Genomic DNA, 21326 nt, shown 5'->3' on the forward strand with positions numbered 1-21326 from the left:
AGTATCCTCAAAACGACAAAAAGTGTAATGTGAGGGTTCTGTCGATGAGAGAAAGATTTCTCTAAATGAAAAGACCACTTTAATTTTTTTTTTTCGTAATACTGTCAAAATTGGTTCTGAAACACATTAGAGAAAGCAATCTGCCAGCTTCAAGGATGAGCGTATTCTGTGGACTTTTGTACATATTGAAAGCAATCCGAAAAATTTGTATTCGACAATGATTCTATCATTCTTCAACAAGGATTCTATCATTCCTTATTGTACGAATGATTTCTTCTCAATCATCAGTCAACGATCACTTTGAAAGCTTGTCAGTACAAACTTTTTTAGCAATGACTGATATCGAGGAAGTGGTAATAAATAAAAACTAAATTTTGTTCATTTACTATATTTTTTGTGCATAACGCGTGTACTTAAATTCATCTATTTTGGAAAGCAGTGCAGTTGTAGTTTTGGATTGTGTTCTCGCTCGTTTGTTGTGGGCTGCTTGTCTTGTCGACGCTTTTCTGCTCACTCATCGTCGATTGCTTGGCTTTACTTGCCCCCTTTTTGCCGTTTTTTCCCTTGCTATTTTCTTCCCATCCTTTTCCGCCTATGGCGATGAGCTTTTCATTTATTTGTGTCTTCAGCGTGTGTTACCCCCTCCTTCCTTTCCTTCGTTCCTTTTATTTTACGTTTCAATTCAACCTTTTTCTGTGCCCTCTCATGTGCGTGTGCTTGTTTTTCTGATGATCTTATTAATATGGTTTTTTTAAGCTTTTTCTTGTAGCGCCAAAACCCCATCACCCTGTCTGCCCCGTTTGCGCATTTCGATGATGTTCCTACTTATATGTGTTAGCCTTGGCAACTATAGGGTCTCTTTTTTCTTTGGAGGCTAGAGAAGGTCGAATCCTATACTCTAATCTCCAAAGAAGCTAAAGAGGCCCGTGCTGCAGCTAAGACTTGTTTCCGGCATATCTTGCAAGACGGTAATTTTGCAAGAGTCTTACAAAATATTCAATTATCTTGCAAAGCTCTTACAAGAGAGACGCAGATCTTGTATTAATCTTGCGATAAGACGGTTATCTCTCACCTTCTTGCATGATTGGACGATTAATTTGCAAGATCTTGTAAGATATCTTGCATGATTATACGTTATTTCACAAGATTTTTGCAAGATCTTGCATGAATCGTACATTTTACAAGATAACCGTCGGTTTATGATTAGTTTTGTTGAAAAATTTGCCAAATTTTGTTAGAATTGCCCTAAAATTATGTAAGGAATGCCTGAATGCGTTTAATTCGGAAATTTTTTGTGTACTCAAATTTTGTTAGATATATCCTGAAAAAAGTACTGATTTCTTTGTAAGAAATGCGTTGAAATTATTCAAAAACATTTCAAATCAGCGCTTTCATCACCATAGGCTTTTAAACTGGTTCGCTTTCATAAAGCATGAGTAACGATTGAATGGTATTTTCTATTTCTCAGAAATATTTAATTTCTCTCTGAGGGTGTTAAATGGAAGCTATCTGTAAAGGAAATTACGCGTGTTGTTGTTTGTGGAAAAAGAAGCGTAAATATAACGAAAAACGTAAAAGAAAACAAAACAGTATGCTATTACTAAATTGTCTGAACGTTATTGTTTGACACTTTTTACGCTACACAAGCGTTCCACTATATGGAACTGAAATGGTGACTAAACGTACCTCTCTACAATTCCATTTCTGAGTTTTCCTGTTTTCATTTGTGTCGACATCTCGCAGTTTGTTACATTTAGCTTGAACAAAAACAGCTTTATGCTGCTTACTCTCATAGTTTTTTATAGTTATTATCTTTTCCCTTCAGACGTATTCAGTCAGAAATTTATCGTTTGTAAACTTGAAATAAAAAACTAAAGCGGCAACAATTATTGTCAGTGACTTTACATATGGAGCCACAACAACCCGTTGATCCCGTATTTATGGAAGCTTTGTTCAGAGCTGTAGGGTTGACGAATGACCACACCGAGTGGATTACAACACTACGCATAGAAAATATAGTGGGCAATCAAGGTTAGCTAATTATTAATCCTAAATTATTGAAGACCGTTAAAGCCATAAAATCTTTCTCATAAACTCGGACACTAACAAAAAGATGAGACTTAATAACAAAGTCAAGAGAAAGAGGTCACAGCTGGGTTTGTACGGCATCCTACAGAAAATGCCAACTATTGTGTTTCAAATTTGACAACTAAATTTTAGGGGAAAAATAGAAAAATTTTCCAATATGGTGTGAGTTGAAAAAACTGAAATACTGTTCAACATAACTTCACTATTTTGGTTTTTACTTCATATACATAGCAGAAAACACTTGATGCTTTCCGTTAATAAAAACTGCGAAAAAGCTTAAGATGCTCTCTTGCAAATGACCAGGAAAAATTTACACCCCCAATTTTCTTATAATCGTTCCGGATATTATCCTTTTGCAGTTCACTTGTAACCTTGTAACTGTAAAACCGCTATGTTTTCATCGTTTCCTTAAAAAATCAAGTTGAAGTTTTTAAACTGAGCAAATTTTCCTATTTCAATTTGGATTTGATTTGCTTATATCAAACACAATACGAGGTCTTTTTGTATACAAACTCAATCCAATTAAACCGAAGTCAAAAATATATACCTCAGACCGGTTTATACAAAAAAGAGTAAACTTAAATTTACTTTGGGTTTTGCTTTATACTCACGAGTCGAAATAACAGAAGTTGTGGTAGTAGCTGCTGAATTGCCGCCAAAGTAATTTGTAGAAGAAGGGCACCGTTTATATATAGTTTATAGCTCGAGATTAATTTTCAAAACAATACACAAGTTTTTTTTAAAAAAAAGCTTACTGCTCAAGAATGCTAAGAAGAGAAGACGCTATTACTATTTACTAATTCTCAAGTCAGCTTTTTTAAACATTTCGCTTAGTTACAGGAATGAAGCCCTTGTCTGTTGCAATTGTTGTTAAGTGCCTGCTGTGTTGTTATCTAAGTCCCCGTTTTTCTCTGTTTCAGTTGCCTATGACTATAAGTTACTAAGACTTTGACTACTACTAAGAGTGAATAGTTGCTATGACAATACAAGTGGGATAAAATGAATTGTGCAGTCTCAGCTCCAAAATTTCCAGGCTGTTTACTTTCATCAAGACATCGTCGTTTGGCAGTGAAGCGAGCTTCACGTCAGGACTCTTGTCAACTCCATGTTTGGTTATATAGATAGTTGCGTTGATAGACCTGCTGCGACAAAAAGTTCGGTCACATTTTTATTTATTCTCTTTTCCATATTTGCTAATAGTTCAATTGCGGCATTTAATTTCTGAATTTTTGTAAAAACTTCCGATGATCGACAAACTCTACTGCTCATGGTAAGTAATCTACAGAAAAGTTTTTGTCGCCAAGAGAGAAATGATTTTGGTCAAAAGCGTCAAAGCAACTTTGTCAGAAATTACTGTTGTAAATATTCTTGCATTAAATGTCTTCTCAACAAAACACTTTTGTTGTTGAAACAACAAAAAACATCTTCCGTAATTAACCAGTTCAGAAATGCTGCATATATTTTTATTAGGCATGTGAACATCATTGCTTCTAATTTTATGTTCAGTTCTTGCTGTAAAGGGGCCAAAGTAGTCTACTCTAAGTTTTAAAGAAGCTGTTGAGGGAACCTTTTTGTTGCTACACCGGCACTGGAGCCATTGTTTGTGATTAACCACCTTAGCACATGATACAATTTCTTCTAAATTGAACGCAGGCAATTTTTTGACTACGTATTTCCACATTATTGAAGAAAGTAGTCTCTAACAAGTTTAGCACCCTTATGTTCTTGTACTCGTTACACAAGCCTAAAATGACAACTTGATGATTCCAAGGTAACATAATTGGTTAATTTGGAGTTAGTCTACTGACTTCTTCCTTTGTTGTTTTTGGTTCGAACAATTCCAATCCTCTCAATGAATTGTGAGAACCACAAAATTTTTGTTCTAACTGCAATTTTTTTTAAAGAATGAGAAATATCATTTTTTTTGTAGGCTGTTCGTGCTGCAAAAGCTTAAAAATTCCTGTCTCCGCATTCTCTTTTTCTTCCATAACAAATATCCTTGTTGCTGGTACCTTCTTGTTGAGTTTTCTCCGGATGTGCATCCTTGTATATATTGGACTATTGATTTTACCAAATTGTCCCAATTGAACAACCAGTTATTCAGCTTGCGCAAGGAGAATTGATGGAGACAAAAAATTTTATCTGGGGCAAAGACAAGTTTCATTAGCTCAGATCTTTTGCCTTTAGGTGGCTTCAAAAAGGCCAGCGTAGTAGGCAACTCACTATTCTTGAGTTCGCCAATAATTTTTTTTAACGCTCATCTTCTTTCTTTGTAAAAGATTATTTGTACCCAGTGCCTCAGCCAATCGGCATTCCACAAACACTTATTGTTTACCATGGGAGTTGCGTATCCATCGCATTCCTGGAGTTGAGTAACAAGAAACTGTGACTTAATCTCCCTCTTTCAAAATGTTTTGCTTATCCCAATAGCTTGAGAGCTTTTTGTACTTCTTGGCAAAGCATTGGCTAGTGTCACATATGTGCCATTCTTCATATTTTGTGGCACTAGCTACGTAGGTTCAATATTTCCTCAGTTGTCAATGCACATATGCTACTACGTACATTGTGTCTTCAGGTGTATCAGCACAAACAAACCAGGATTGTGTCTTCAGGTGTATCAGAAAAAATGAAGATCTAATTTTTTTGTATTGAATTATCTTCTTTTGTTGCCGGCTTCAACTACAATAAAAAATTGTCTGGGAAATCTGCTTCTTCACTGAAGTCTACTTCGTTGTCACAAGGTTGTACAGTTTTGTCCTTATCTTCTTCATATGTTGTCCTGATTTCTCTGAATTCTCTTTTGTTCAGTAATTTCACAAATCCCCTCTCATTTTTTTATGTTTTGACTGTTGAAGCAAACTTAAAATTTTGTGTTGCTTTGGAATTTTTGCTTCATTGAGTAAATCTGACGTTAGGTTGAACTTTAGCAGTTTGATAGATACGTATCCGGTTCAGTTCAAAGCATTCAAACGTCAAAGTGTCTTTCTTTCAACTTCGAAAACTTTAGAATTTGTTACGCTCTGAAAATTTACCCTTTGAAAGCGCAGATTTCCCACCAGGTTTGAAATTTTTCTCACATTCTAATTTATTGTGTCCAATCTAATTGAAAAACAATTGGTTTCATCTTCCCAGTAGCAAGTCCACTGACAACCCATCCAAAAACCTTTACAACTTTTCTTTTTGTGTTCCCGTTTCTTGTCCTAGATTCTTTGTATTTCTGAGGCACTTTTACCCAAAACGATTCCAACTTCAAACAGAATGAAAAATCTGTTTAGTAAGATAATCAAGTGATTTAAACATTATTTCAGTTTGCTTGCTTCAGAATTGGTGTTTCTCAAGGTATTTGACAGGTGTAATATGACCTCAACGAGAACAGCTTTGAAATTAGTCTCTTCGTTTTGATAATGATGTCTTCAGATAATGATGTCTTCAGATGTATCATCATTGCAATGAGCATTCAACTTCTGAACACTTTTACCACTAAATGATGTCATTAACCACTATTGAGAGAATTATAAGTATTAACTCTTACGAGTACTCTGAAATGAAAAGAGTACTATCTGAAAAAAAAATGATTTTTTATTTCGTTGCTTGGATTCATTATGGCTGTTTTTACCTTTATTGCCTTATTAATCTAATAATTTTTTTGGTTGTAACATTTGGAATGGTTTTTTGATGCATTCGGTTAGATCAACTGCGTTGAGTTTGCAGTCTGTAATTCTGAATTCATTTCCCAGACATGTCTATCTGGAGCTTTGTTTTCTTACGTCTGCATACTGATAGTTGATATTCTTTTTCTTGAATAAGGGGCAGTTTAAAATTTGATGAGTGCCATCAGCTAGTAATCAGTGATTGTTTTGCATTTGCTTGATTTCTTTAACGTTCGATCTTGAATTTTAGTTCGTTGTCTTTGAAAGTCTTTTTCCATTTGAATATCTGTTTTTCCCCTACAATTTAGACGCCAAAATTTTTTTGTATATATGTCATACATTATGACCAGTCTTTGAGAAAAATCAGATTTGCTCTAGATTGGCTTTGCACCCCCTTTTTTCTTTGGGATTTGGACACAACTTTTCTATCTCGAGGTGAACGGATGCGCTTGATTGCATTTCACCGTCATAATGGTAGTACTTAAAAGTTTTATTGAACTTGTAGTTTCGATAAAAATTTTTGAGTTAATCACAAGATTATATGAATCGCGAAATTCAATTGGCTGTTCTATTTGCAAGGTCTCAAGTTAAAGTTGTACAGTCAGATGTGGAAGGCAAAATTTTTTGTAGCGGCTAATTTTTCTAGCATTCACCAGGATTGAGCGTAGAATTACCACGAATAGCCAACACTCGATATAGCTGACTTCGCAATCGTCACTGAACAACATTCTGAAAAAAATTCCATTTCTCTGAGTGAGTGAAATTAGGTCAATCTACGGTAAGATACTTTATCACACCGCATTCAAATTGGTTGTTCTGTTTTCTGTTTGATTTTTAGAACTGTCTCAGTCATAATTGTATGTTTTTTCAAGTTTTTCTGATCCGTCAAGTTTTGAAGATACATTTCTACTTGCTTCTTTTTTCCTACTAATTGAATAAGGATCAATTGTGTATAATCGGAGCAACATCGTTATCTGAGAGTCTGATTCGTTTTTTTGCGAAATTTTTTTGTTAGTCTAGGTTAAGAGCAAATTTCTCTTCAAAAAGTTTCATCTCTGGCTGAAACTCTTTTCAACTCATCTCAAACTCCTTTTTTTGTAAACGAAGCCTGAACGAAAGTTGCGTCTCAAATGGAGCGGGTTTCTCAGCATGCTTTGACTTCTATCATGAAGTTCTTGAACCGTCTTCTTCGTTGTCAATACCATTGTTCACTGACGAACAATTATTTTGTTGTATCGTTTGTGAAAAAAATTGCAGGTGGTGCTCTTATCTGGCCTGAAATTGTTAATGAACATGCTGATTGCGTATAAGTTTCTTCGGATATATGGCAATCAGACGGCGTTCAATTCGTTAAGGAAGCTTTTTTTTTGTTCTGTTTTATAACGGAAGAATGAATTCAAGATTAATCCGTTCTTCGAGGAGCTGTTTTAGACAATTTTCAATTCCTTGTATCTCTCTTGACATATTGTTTTGTGTTTGCAGGACCAATCAGTGTTTTGAATTGTAGCTAACCATTTTTGAAATTTTTTAAAGCTGCTCCGAACATGTCTCAATCTGTTTATCCTGTTGCTGCGTGTGTATGATCGAGTTCCGTAATTTAGGCAGCACCTTGATTATTTGCTGATAATCCGGACTTGAGGCAAAAACTAGTTTTGGTGCTTCAGTTTTGGCTTCCCCAGAATCTGGTTATTGTCTTAGAACTTTCTTGGACTCTCTTCAAAATTTTGCTCAGCAGTTTGTATTCCTCTGAATCGGTCGGCAGACCAAATGTAACGGCCACTCTTCCACTTATGACAAGAAAATCAACAAGCTGTTCGTTTCAGTAGTTCCATATCTGTTTCGAGAACCATAATGTTGTAGCCCAGTTTTAATGGTTTGTACGCAGGGTTTCTAAAGTTGACTTACGGATTCGGTTTGAAAGTTTTCGTAAAGCTTTCTTGTTTACGTATCGGAATCAGCTGGTATACGGAAAGAGATCCTGTGCTCTGTGATCTAAAGGAAATCTAGTCAAGTGTTATAATGAGAAAACTTAGCTGAAAAAATAGCGATAAACTGAATTTGTATTACATTTTTAAAATCATAGCGGATATACATTCACGCAAGCAAAAAAAATTGGTATACTTGGACCCGCTAAAATGAACTGGGTTTCCTGTTATGTGTGGGAGGGCAGCCGTTATTGTGTTTAAAACCATTAGTGTAAAATAAGTCAAACAATTTTTCAAATTTGCGCTTGTTTGAATTTTGACTATTTTTGATTTACTATTCACGTTTTTGAAATTCCAAAATCATTTTCTAGTTGTAATTGTAGAAACTGTAAACGATATAATAGAGTAAAGCTGATTTTTAGAGCTCTAAACACTACAAATTTCAGTGTTGTCTGGATTTCCAGGGTGTTCGCAATTTGTTCTTTCTTGTGAGATCAATACTCACTGTTATTGGTTGCTGATGTAGTCAATACCAGGTTGCTAGCGTATTCGATCTAATTCTGCACTTTTCTGACTGTTTTTCTTATCCTTAATAGGTAAACAAATAACACTTGACATCGCCATCATCTTGATTTTTTTATCGATTTTCTTACTTGTTCGTTATTTCTCCGGTTCATTTTCAATCTACTTTGCTGACAGGAGACTGTGTTATGACAAGTTTCCATTATTTTAAAAAAATTCGTTATTACTAGGAGTTTCATGGGGTAAAAATTTGGTCTCCTTTCAGTTTCCTTGTAATGACTAACGATCAGGATCTCATTTAAAATTACGTTCATAACTTTTTTAGGTCGGATACTAGTACCATTTTGACTAGCTTTTAGATAGGAGTAAACCAAGTTTTGTATATCTGGTTTAATTTTTCGCTCGCACCTTTTCGTTTTTCAAAATTCAACATTTAGCCAATTGAGCATAAACAAGTTATACAATCGTATAACTTGTTTATGCTCGTACAAGCCGGCTGCTCGTAAGTTAAATTTACATTTCTTAACTTAACCTTAGTTCATTGAAAATAATTTGCAATTTCATAGATATTTGCAATTTAAACCAAAGTAATAACAACCTTGAAATTTTAGCAAATTAATTCAAAAGTTCTTAGATTTTGTTCCTTGTTCATCAAAGTTTGCTAATTAACTCAATAACTGTGTTTTTTTTAAATAAACGACAAGCTTCGTAAGATTTTGAAGAAGATGCTTTATTGTTCAAGTACGGCTGCATTTTTTTCAAAGTTCTCTCTAGGTCAAATTTCGAGACATCAGGTCCTGCTTTTGAGGAATTTGGTTGAACTTCGATCACTAGGCTGACTATTTTAAATATAAATTTTTGCTCGGTCCGTAATACCCATTTTGCTGTTTTATAGTTAATTTAGCGAATTGCAAACCGTTTAAGTTTTTCAGAAGGGTTAATTTCAGTTAATCTAGTTAGAGATGATTGCTTCAATTGGTCTGTTTTAGAGCCGTAAAGTCGCTACAAAGCAGTGTAATTTATTTTCAATTATGCTGAGTTTTAAGGTTTGCCAAAATTTTTCATTTAAAACTAAAAGCTAGGAGAAGATAAGATAATTATAATGTGTATATGGCTGCCTCCGTGTCATAGAGACACTTCGGCATCCATATACACATTACTCTATTTCCCTTTGTATATCCACTATATTTCCCATTCTTAAAAATTTTGAAATCATCTTTTCTTGTCTCACTTAGTGCAATCCACTAGTGCAGAGTTAAGCTTGTAATTAACCGTTATCAGACGGATAGTTTGGGTTCTATCCCCACTGACTCCAGTGGACGTGTAACTAAAGAGACCGTGTAAAAAGCACGTAAAACCAAATTGCTAAAATCTGCAAATAATCTGTGATTATTTGAGCAAAAAATACAAGCTTTTAACTCTTTTATAATTGAAAAAAAAATAATAAAATTTTTTATATGTTCTCATAACAAAAATATATTTATAATTCTACTAATCATTTAATAATAAAATCTAAATCCACCATCACTACCTCTAACACCTTTAACATCGAATGGATCTATGGCTATCTTGTATTGTTCTATAGTTTCTAAAGGCTGTATATTACTATCAATATTATAATTAGTTACATATTTACTTTTACCCTCATATACGGCTTTAGTATAATCCTCTATAGTAATTTGAAATATAATAGTAGGCTTAGTTGCTTTTTCTCTTCTCCTCTTTTACCTGTAGTAAAACAATATGCGTTCGCTTTAAGAAAACATGTTTCTATAATAGTATCATTAGTTATTTCGTCTTACAATTTACCCAACTATGAGTTATGTAATATACCACTTATCTCATCTATTTCTTTTCCAATAGTGCTAACTAAAGGAACATTAAACTTTAAAAATATACTATCAGTATCAGTATAAGGATTAGTACAATCTGAGGATTTCTCATAGTAATCATATATAGCTTTATGCATAAATAGTTTAACTTTTTCTAATATAACAAATCCAATATAATTAAACTTATCTAATATAACAATTAATGTTGTTTTATGCACAGCAACAAAGTCATCATCAAACTCTATGGCATATTTGAAGTTAAAATTTTCTACTAATATAATTTATCTACTCACATCATTAACTAACTCTAAATCTTGTCTATTATATACATTCTCTATTGTTTTTCCATAAATTGCATTTTTCCTTAGTTTAAGGAATAGATCACCAATTTTATCTCCTCTAGCTTTAGTTTCTTTTTTCTTCTGAATAATAATCTCAATAAATGGTTTTAACCTCTCACTCTTTTGATATTCCAACGTTTGTTTAATTGTAATATCCTTCAACTTTAATCCATGATCTAAATACCTATATAATATCTCTCCATCATTAACATAGTCTATCTTATCCGTTAACGTTAACATGAACTTTTCATTTGGTTTCTATCCTTTCCTTTCGTTTTCATTTTGATAATCTGAAAACTGTTCAACATTAGCTTTTGTATTTTAGGAAAAAGTGTGTACTTCTTTGTTTTTTGTTTTAGCTCATCATTATACCTAACATCAATAGTATAGATATATCCAGTAATAATAACAGACATATAATATTTAATTTTAATACTAACATTATATTCAACAGTTGGTAAAGCTTGAACCATAGCAGAAGCATACAATGAATCGAAGTCTATATACTTTATATAATTCTCTTTACCTCTATACTCAGGATTATTATCATAAATACTAACCGTATCTTCTTTATAATATTCAAGTCAGTATATTTTAAATCCACATAACCAAGTTAATCTAGAAGAGGAATATGTATAACAAGGATCCATTTCAAAATAATCTAAACATTGAACTGTAAACTTTTCAAATACATTCACTGATAATAAAAATATATCTGTTTTCAGATAATCTGTTTCTTCGTCTGTAATACCACTTTGTTTTAGCTTAGAATGAAATGCTTTTTTAGGAGGTAGTTCTGTAATATCAATTTTATATTAACTATCTAACCACTCATAAGGGAATATACCTTGACGTCTCTTCAAATTCAATTTATTCAGTCTCACACACTCATCATCACTTAATGTTTTACTTATAGCATCTAAATTACGTGGATGGAAGAACTTAAACATATCTAATGCTTTTACAACCCATATCAATACTAAAATTGTTTTAGTCAGTTTTAGCTAATTCTGCCATTTTAAATTTCTTTGCTAGTTTAGTTATGATTAAGTGATTGTCATAATTAGATGAATTATATGCATACATTGCTACAAAATTATTTTTAGCTTATAGATTACAACTTTTGTGGACATAGCCTCTACATTTACCATTGAGATGATCAAGATCTCTAATAATATCATTACTCATTTCCTTGTTACAGTAATAACAGCTAATATATAATGGAGTAATAGTCTCCTCTTTTTGTGGAATATTTATATTAAATATTTCTTTAAATAATTTATTATAATATTCAATTTCATCTACTGACCATTCAACTGTGTCTTCACCAGCATAACATTCATACTTATCTTAGAATAAATCAGGATAAATATTTTTAATATATAACCTACAAGCGATAGAAATGTGTTTTCTATTTTTTCATTATACATTCAAAATCATATGCAATAGTGAAAGGTACTCTGTTTTTATAATATAAATTATAGAACTTTAGATAATCATCATGAAGAAATGTCCTTCCTTCTATATGATAAATTGCATTACATAAATCTTAATGATTATTTAATGCATCTTTAATTCGAATTGACACAAAACATTTTAGACATGGATAACACCTTATGGTTATGTGATTTTATTAATAAGAATGATACATCTATACAAAGAAAATATTGGTTGTTCCAATATAATATATTACATCCTTTTGGATCTTTATGATTGATTAATACAGTAGATATACTTTAATATTTTTTAGATTGAACACTTTAAATATTTTTTACCTCTTTTTAAGTCTTGTATTTTCTTTATGTAATAATAGTCATCAGGAGCTTCAATTTTCTCTCCTAGGAAACTTCGTTGTTCATTGAAGTTCTCTAATGAACTAGGTAGTTTTATCTCACTAATAAATTTAGGTTTACTATAATTACTAACTCTATTATGAATGTCTTTAGCAGGGTGTAGATAAGCAATTAAACACCAAAGAAAACCTTTACTTTCCGTATTATTTTTATTAAGTATATATCTAGATACAAAAGGGGATTCTACATCACATTCATCACTAGGATAAAAGCTGTGTATATGCATAATACATAGTTTTTTTTAAAAAATCTTTGAATACTCCAACCAGATTGATTCATCTCTTGTTCTTGCATTATAGTCCCCAGTTCACTATACAACCTATCCAAGCCATAGGGTGCATTATATTGTCTAGTCATTAGTCTAATTGTGAAATCATTTTCTTCCAATTTATCATATTTAGGTTTTGTATACTTTACTACATCAAAGATGTTAAACTTAATATGGGAATGATAGTGAAGCTGCATTGCAGATCTTTAGATATAATAATATCTTCAGTTATATTAATATCTATATTTATATTATTTTATTTGTTATATCATTAACATTATCTAGATACATCTTTGTTTTCAAATGTTGAACTAAATTATATTCACTCAGAGTCGTCTTACATGTTACACAATCAAACTTAGCCTCATTCTTTTTCATTTCTCCAATAATTAGTCTCACATTATACCTATGTTTTAATGTTTCTTCATGTTTATTATAAGCAGTATTATTAACTGGATACGGATTACAACTAACACAATACGTTATTTTTTCTAGTTCAGGAAACCGTCTATCTGTCTTTTATTCAATATAATCACTAGTAACTTCTACATCCTCATAATTAGCTTCATCATTGTTTTTATTTTTATGAGTTATTGGTTCATTCTTCAAGTGTATTAATTTTAGTATATGTCTTGGATAGTTCTTTATGTTTAACTCCTCATTGCATACATCACACCTATACGTTCTACATGTAATTCTTCTAGAGACATAGATTGCTTGATCACCCTCTGAATCATTATCTGAATGTTTATCTGAATGTTCATCTAAATCTTCATTCAGATCTTTATTTTTGTCAAGAACGAGATCTGAGTTGTGATGAATGTCAAAATAAACCTTATTTATGATTCATATGTAACGAAACCATAAAATAAAGAGATAGTAATAATCACACGAGAAAGCATTATAATGATCCAAATCAATGTGTAGTATGTAGAATGTGTAATTTGAAAAAAAAAACATATCTCATATTATAAATTTAAGTTTTTTAGATGTAGATTATGTATTCATCTTCATAGGTTTAGATTTATCATACTAAAGATCAATTTAAAAATATGCAGAGAGATATAATATATTGTTATGATTTACCCTATTAAAGTGAGTTTGATTCTACCATTGTTTATTATGTTATTAATTATCATATGAATTGCATATTGGAATTATGATCAATATGCTGATCAGAGGAAGAAATTTAAGGGATATAGGAACATTACAACAGAACCATTTGAAATGAAAAAACTTAACTTCAAAAATAATGGTCCATATAATTCAGGTAAAACAGCATTCATAAAAAGATTTTTGTGGTCTAAATAAAAAAATTAATATATTTTGCTTTGATGAGGAAGAATAGGATGGATGCAATATATATGGAGTTAATGATTTAAAATTATTAAACAATCGAGAAAACTTTGCCAATATTCTTATTATATTTGATGATATGGAAGATAACATTAGGATACCAGTTATAGATACATTATACTCTAAGGGAAGACATCACAATATTATTATAATATGTGTAGGACACGCAGTAATAGATTTAATTACTAAAGAAAGCGAGAACACACCAGCAATATACATTACTTCAAATAGCTCACAAGTTTTCTTTAATAGAATACAAGAAAAGTTTAATATTAATGCTAACCTTTACAGATGTAATCAATATCAGTATGAAGTAATGAAAGATTTTATTAGTGACTATTATATTGAATTAGATAAAGATAAAAATGTTAAATATAATTCTTGAGTTCGTGATCTTGATATCGAGAAATACATTGGGAATACAGAATTTAATGAAAAAGAATTTGATATACTAAGTGGATATTTATAAAATAGAATTATAGAACCAACTCAAGTTAAACATGCTCTTTTATTTTGATGAAAATCTAGACTTCAAGGGTATAAATAAATCGTTTAGTATTTAAAATATTTACAAGAATGTTAATGGAGCATGTAATGAGATATATAGTGCATATATTTCAGTATTTGGTGTAATTATTTTATTTGGATTAGCATATAATTACTATCGAAAACAGAGACGAATAATACTAATAATGATATTATTTTTATAGATAAACTAAATATAGATAGGGCAAGATTTTGTTAAATAAAGGTAAAAAGTTAACAATTGCTTATGGTGTGTCTCATAATAATATCGCTCCCAATTTACAGGTATTAAGTATATTAGCCGTTAGTCTTATATTTATTTATGCAACTAATAATATTATTATTTCTCCAACAAAAAAATGATACGTAGCGAATGTGATATTGAAATTGATATTGGTAATAGTACTCCAGTTTTTGAAATCAGACAGCATTATCGTAAAACTCATGATGGTTTATTGGAAAAATGTACAACATGTTTGGGAAATCCATTTAGTGGTTAACGAACTATTAATGAATGTAAAATTGAGCGTACAAACATTTCAACAGTAGCACATATCTGCAGAATTACTAGGATTATAAACTAATTGATGGTAATTGGTGGTAATTGAATGTAATAGATGCTTATTGATGGTAATTGGTAGTAAAGTATGATAGTTGATAAAAATTGATGGTAATTGATTGTAATTGATAGTAATTGATAGATATCGATTACATATTATAGATTGTTTTTGCATCCGCAAAAACTAAATATCCATTACTTCAATTGATGGTAATTGATGATAAGAAAATAATTGATGGTAATTGATGGTAATTAAAAATCTTTGCTTAAAATAAAAATTTTATTCATGTTTTGATTTTTATGACTAACAAGAGAAGATTTATCAAAATTTACATTACACATATTGCATGAAATTTTTTGAAAGCAACAATCTTTACATAAACCACCAGTTTTATAGAAGCACTCTTTATTCTTTTAAAATTTACGTGAGCAAATTTTTTTTTACTTTTTTTATTAGTTTTCTTATCTTTATTTATAATACTAATTTCTGATTTTATATCGTTTATAATATTACTTTCTGTTTTTATCTCATTTATAGTTTCTGTTTTTATCTCATTTAGAATTTCTGTTTTAAAGTCATTTTTAATATAATCTTTTATGTCTTCAATAATATTATCTTTTGGTTCATCTAAAATCTTATTTAATTCTTTTTTTCTTTATGTTTATTATAATCAACATGATTATTATTATTACTATTATTAATATTATTATTATTATTATTATTTATTATTAATTTTATTGTTAATATTATTATTATTATTATTATTATTATTATTATTATTAATATTATTTTTATTATTATTATTATTATTATTATTATTATTATTATTATTATTATTATTATTATTAATATTAGCATTACTAATACTAGTATTATCAATATTATTATTATTATCTTTATCAATATTAATATTATCAATATTAATAATACTATTAACAATATTATCATTATCAGAACTATCAATGTTGATAATGTTAGTATAATCAATCTTGCTCTATAGTATTGTTGAAATGTTTGTACGTTTATTTTTACATTCATTCATACAGTGTAAACCATTAAATAGATTTCCCTAACATGTTGTACATTTTTCCAATAAAATGCCATGCAATTTATGATCATGCTCTTTGAGTTTAAAATCTGGAGTACTATTACCAATATCAATTTCAATAGCACATTCTCTACATATCATTTTTTGTTGGCAAATTAATAATATTATTAGTTGCATGAATACATATAATTCTAATGGCCAATAAACATAATATTTATAAATTGGGAGAGATTTTTTTTTGGCAAAGATTTCTAGATTGTTCAATTAAATCATTAACTCCATATGTATTACATCCATCCCCTTCTTTCTCTTCAAAGCAAAATACATTAATTGTTTCATATAGACTACAGAAGTCTTTTTTGAATGTTAATTTACCTGAATCAGATTGACCATGAATAATGATTTTTATTCCTTTCAAATGGTTCTGGTGTAAAAATCCTATATTCCTTAAACCTCTTCTTCTGATCAGCATATGGATCATAATTCCAAAATGCAATTAATATAACGAATAATAACAAAATCAACAATGGTAGGATCAAACTCATTTTAATAGGGTAAACTAAAACACAATTTTATTTCTCTCTGCATATTTATTAAATTGATCTTTAGTATGTTAAAATCTATACCTATGAAGATGAATACATAATCTACATCTACAACATCTGAATCTATAGTATGAGATATGTTTATTTAAATTACACATTCTACATATTAGATATTGATTTGGTCATTATCATTATAATTCTCTCTCTGTGATAATGACGATCTCTATATTTTATGGTTTCATTACCTATGAAACATAAATGAGGTTCATTTTGACATTGGTCACAACTCAGATCTCGTTCTTGACAAAAATAAAGATCTGAATGAAGATTTAGATGAACATTCAGATAAATATTCAGATAATGATTCAGAGGGTTATCAAGCAATCTATGTCTCTAAAAGAATTACATGCAGAACGTATAGGTGTGATGTATGCAATGAGTTAAACATAAAGAACTATCCAAGACATATACTAACATTAAAACATTTGAAGAATGAACAACTAACTCAAAGAAACAATAATATTGATGAAGTTAATAATGAGGGTTTTGAAGTTACCAGTGATGATATTGAAAAAAAAGCTGGATAGACGGTTTCCTAAACTAGAAGGAGAAAAGTATTGTGTTAGTTGTAATATGTATCTAGATAATAGTACTGCTTATAATGAACATGCAGAACCATTAAAACATACGAATAATGAAAGACTAGATAATGGAGAAATAATAAAAAACTGGAGCTAAGTTTGATTGTGTAACAAGTAAGACTACTCTGGTGAATATAGTTTAGTTCGACATTTAAAAACAAAGATGCATCTAGATAAGGTTAATGTTATAACAAAGATAATAGTATAACTAAAGATTTGAAATGAATGAAGATAATAATATAACTAAAGATATTAATATAACTGAAGATAATAATGTATATAAGACAATAATATAACTGAAGATATTCAAATATCTAAAGATCCGCGAAGCAGCTTTACTGATAATAAAACCACTACAGTTTGTTGTAAGATATGTACTTTTAGATATACTAATATTAATCATAATGAAACAGATGAACATAAAGAAAACAATAAATGAAAGAAACTGATAAATGGGAAGTGGCGAGAGAAAGTTAATGAGTTAGGACTAGATCATAAAATTAGATGCAATCAATTAATGATAACTAGAAAGAATTATGATTTAAAATTATTAAACAATCGAGGATGTTTTTCCAATATTTTTATTATATTTGATGATATGGAAGATAACATTAGAATACCAGTTATAGATACATTATACTCTAAAGGAAGACATCACAATATTAATTTAATATGTGTAGGACACGCAGTAACAGATTTAAATACTAAAGCAAGAGAGAACACTCCAGCTTCAAGAGAGAACACACCAGCTTCAAATATACATTACTTCAAATAGTTCACAACTTTTCTTTAATAGAATACAAGATAAGTTTAATATTAATGCTAACCGCTATAGATTTAATCAATATCAGTATGAAGTAATAAAAGATAGTTTTATTGCTGCCTATAATATTGAATTAGATAAAGAAAAAAATGTTAAATATGATTCTTGAGTTGGTGATCTTGATATCGAGAAATACATTGAGAATACAGAATTTAATTAAAAAGAATTTGATATACTGAGTGGATATTTATGAAATAGAATTATAGAACAAACTCGAATTAAACAGAATGAGCTACTCTTTTATTTTGATGAAATTTTAGACTTTATGTTATACATAAATCGTTTAGTTTTTATAAATTTTACAAGAATGTAAAGGGAGCATTTAATGAGTTACATATTGCATTTATTGCAGTATTTGGTGTAATTAATTTATTTGGATTAGCATATAATTACTATCGAAAACAGAGACATATTAATTCTAATAATGATATTAATTTTATAGATTTATTAAATACAGATAAGGCAAAGATTAGGTTAATTAAGGGTAAAAAGTTAACAATTGCTTATGGTGTATTTCATAATAATATCGCTCCCAATTTACAGATATTTTGTATATTAGACGTTAGTCTGATGTTTATTTAATACTATTTTTGCAACTAATAATATTAATAATTCTCCAACAAAATGATACGTAGCGAATGTGATATTGAAATTGATTTTTATAATAGCACTCCAGTTTTTAAACTAAGAAAGCATTATCGTAAATCTCATGATGGTTTAATGGAAAAATGTACAACATGTTTGGTAAATCTATTTAGTGGTTTACGAACTATGATTGAATGTAAAAATAAGCGTACAAACATTGCAAAAGTAGCAGATATCTGCAAAACTACTAGGATTATGGAGTAATTGATGGTAATTGATGGTAATTGGTGGTAATTGAAGTTAATAGTTGCTTATTGATGGTAATTGGTAGAAAAGGATGATAATTGATAATAATTGATGGTAATTGATTGTAATTGATAGCAATTGATAGATGTGGATTATATATTATAGATTGTTTTTGCATCTGCATAAACTAAATACCCATTACTTCAATTGATGGTAATTGATGGTAATAAAATAATTGATGGTAATTGATGGTAATTAAAAATCTTTGCTTATAATAAGAATTTTATTTATGTTTTGATTTTTTATGACTAATAAGAGAAGATTTATCAAAATTTACATTACACATATTGCATGAAACCTTTTGAAAGCAGCAATCTTCACATAAACCACCAGTTTTATAGAAGCACTTTTCATTCTTTTCAATTTTACGTGAGCAACATTTTTTAGTTTTTTTATTAGTTTTCTAAGATATTCAAATATCTAAAGATCCGCAAAGCAGCTTTACTGATAATAAAACCACTACAGTTTGTTTTAAGATAGGTAATTTTAGATATACTAATATTAATCATAATGAAACAGATGAACATAAAGAAAACAATAAATGAAAGAAACTGATAAATGGGAAGTGGCGAGAGAAAGTTATTGAGTTAGGACTAGATCATAAAATGAGATGCAATCAATTAAGGATAACTAGAAAGAATTATGATTTAAAATTATTAAACAATCGAGAAGATTTTTCCAATATTTTTATTATATTTGATTATATGGAAGATAACATTATAATACCAGTTATAGATACATTATACTCTAAAGGAAGACATCACAATATTAATATAATATGTGTAGGACACGCAGTAACAGATTTAATTACTAAAGCAAGAGAGAACACACCAGCTTCAAGAGAGAACACACCAGCTTCAAATAGACGTTACTTCAAATAATTCACAACTTTTCTCTAATAGAATACAAGATAAGTTTAATATTAATGCTAACCTCTATAGATTTAATCAATATCAGTATGAAGTAATAAAAGATAGTTTTATTAGTGACTATAATAATGAATTAGATAAAGACAAAAATGTTAAATATGATTCTTGAGTTGGTGATCCTGATATCGAGAAATACATTGAGAATACAGAATTTTGTTAAAAAGAATTTGATATACTAAGTGGATATTTATAAAATAGAATTATAGAACCAACTCAAATTAAACAGAATGAGTTACTCTTTTATTTTGATAAAATATTAGACTTTATGTTATAAATAAATCGTTTAGTTTTTATAAATTGTACAAGAATGTAAAGGGAGCATTTAATGACTTACATATTGCATTTATTGCAGTATTTGGTGTAACTAGTTTATTTGGATTAGCATATAATTACTATCGAAAACAGAGACATATTAATACTAATAATGATATTAATTTTATAGATTTATTAAATACAGATAAGTCAAAGATTAGGTTAATTAAGGGTAAAAAGTTAACAATTGCTTATGGTGTATTTCATAATAATATCGCTCCCAATTTACAGATATTTTGTATATTAGACGTTAGTCTGATGTTTATTTAATACTATTATTGCAACTAATAATATTATTAATTCTCCAACAAAATGATACGTAGCGAATGTGATATTGAAATTGATTTTTATAATAGCACTCCAATTTTTAAACCAAGACAGCATTATTGTAAATCTCATGATGGTTTATTGGAAAAATGTACAACATGTTTGGGAAATCTATTTAGTGGTTTACGAACTATGATTGAATGTAAAAACAAGCGTACAAACATTGCAAAAGTAGCAGATATCTGCAAAACTACTAGGATTATGGAGTAATTGATAGTAATTGATGGTAATTGGTGGAAATTGAAGTTAATAGTTGCTTATTGATGGTAATTGGTAGAAAAGGATGATAATTGATAATAATTGATGGTAATTGATTGTAGTTGATAGCAATTGATAGATGTGGATTATATATTATAGATTGTTTTTGCATCTGCATAAACTAAATACCCATTACTTCAATTGATGGTAATTGATGGTAATAAAATAATTGATGGTAATTGATGGTAATTAAAAATCGTTGCTTAAAATAAGAATTTTATTTATGTTTTGATTTTTTATGACTAATAAGAGAAGATTTATCAAAATTTACATTACACATATTGCATGAAATTTTTTGAAAGCAGCAATCTTTACATAAACCACCAGTTTTTTAGAAGCACTTTTCATTCTTTTCAATTTTACGTGAGCAACATTTTTTAGTTTTTTTTATTAGTTTTCTTATCTTTTTTTATAATTCTAATTTCTGATTTTAAATCGTTTATAATATTACTTTCTGTTTTTATCTCAATTTTAGTTTCTGTTTTTATCTCATTTAGAATTTCTGATTTAAAATCACTTTTAATATAATTTTTTATGTCTATAATGTTATCTTTTAGTTCATCTAAAATCTTTTTTAATTCAATTTTTCTTTATGTTTACTATTATCAACATTCTTATTATTTTTATTACTA

General features: G+C 29.4%; 1 protein-coding gene across 1 annotated transcript in view; it reads left to right on the top strand.

The window, feature by feature from the left end:
• The first annotated feature begins 649 nt into the window (after positions 1–649).
• LOC142348268 (uncharacterized) overlaps positions 650–21326 on the top strand; it is a 38392-nt gene continuing 17715 nt past the window's right edge. Inside the window, exons 1-2 of the mRNA XM_075399564.1 lie at positions 650–707; positions 1648–2031. Of these exons, the coding sequence (XP_075255679.1) occupies positions 1908–2031 (124 nt within the window). The 5' untranslated portion in view covers positions 650–707; positions 1648–1907. The remainder of the gene's footprint in view (positions 708–1647; positions 2032–21326) is intronic.

The sequence above is a fragment of the Convolutriloba macropyga genome, chromosome 10, assembly GCF_964194025.1.
Source record: "Convolutriloba macropyga chromosome 10, txConMacr16.3, whole genome shotgun sequence".
NCBI lineage: Eukaryota > Metazoa > Xenacoelomorpha > Acoela > Convolutidae > Convolutriloba > Convolutriloba macropyga.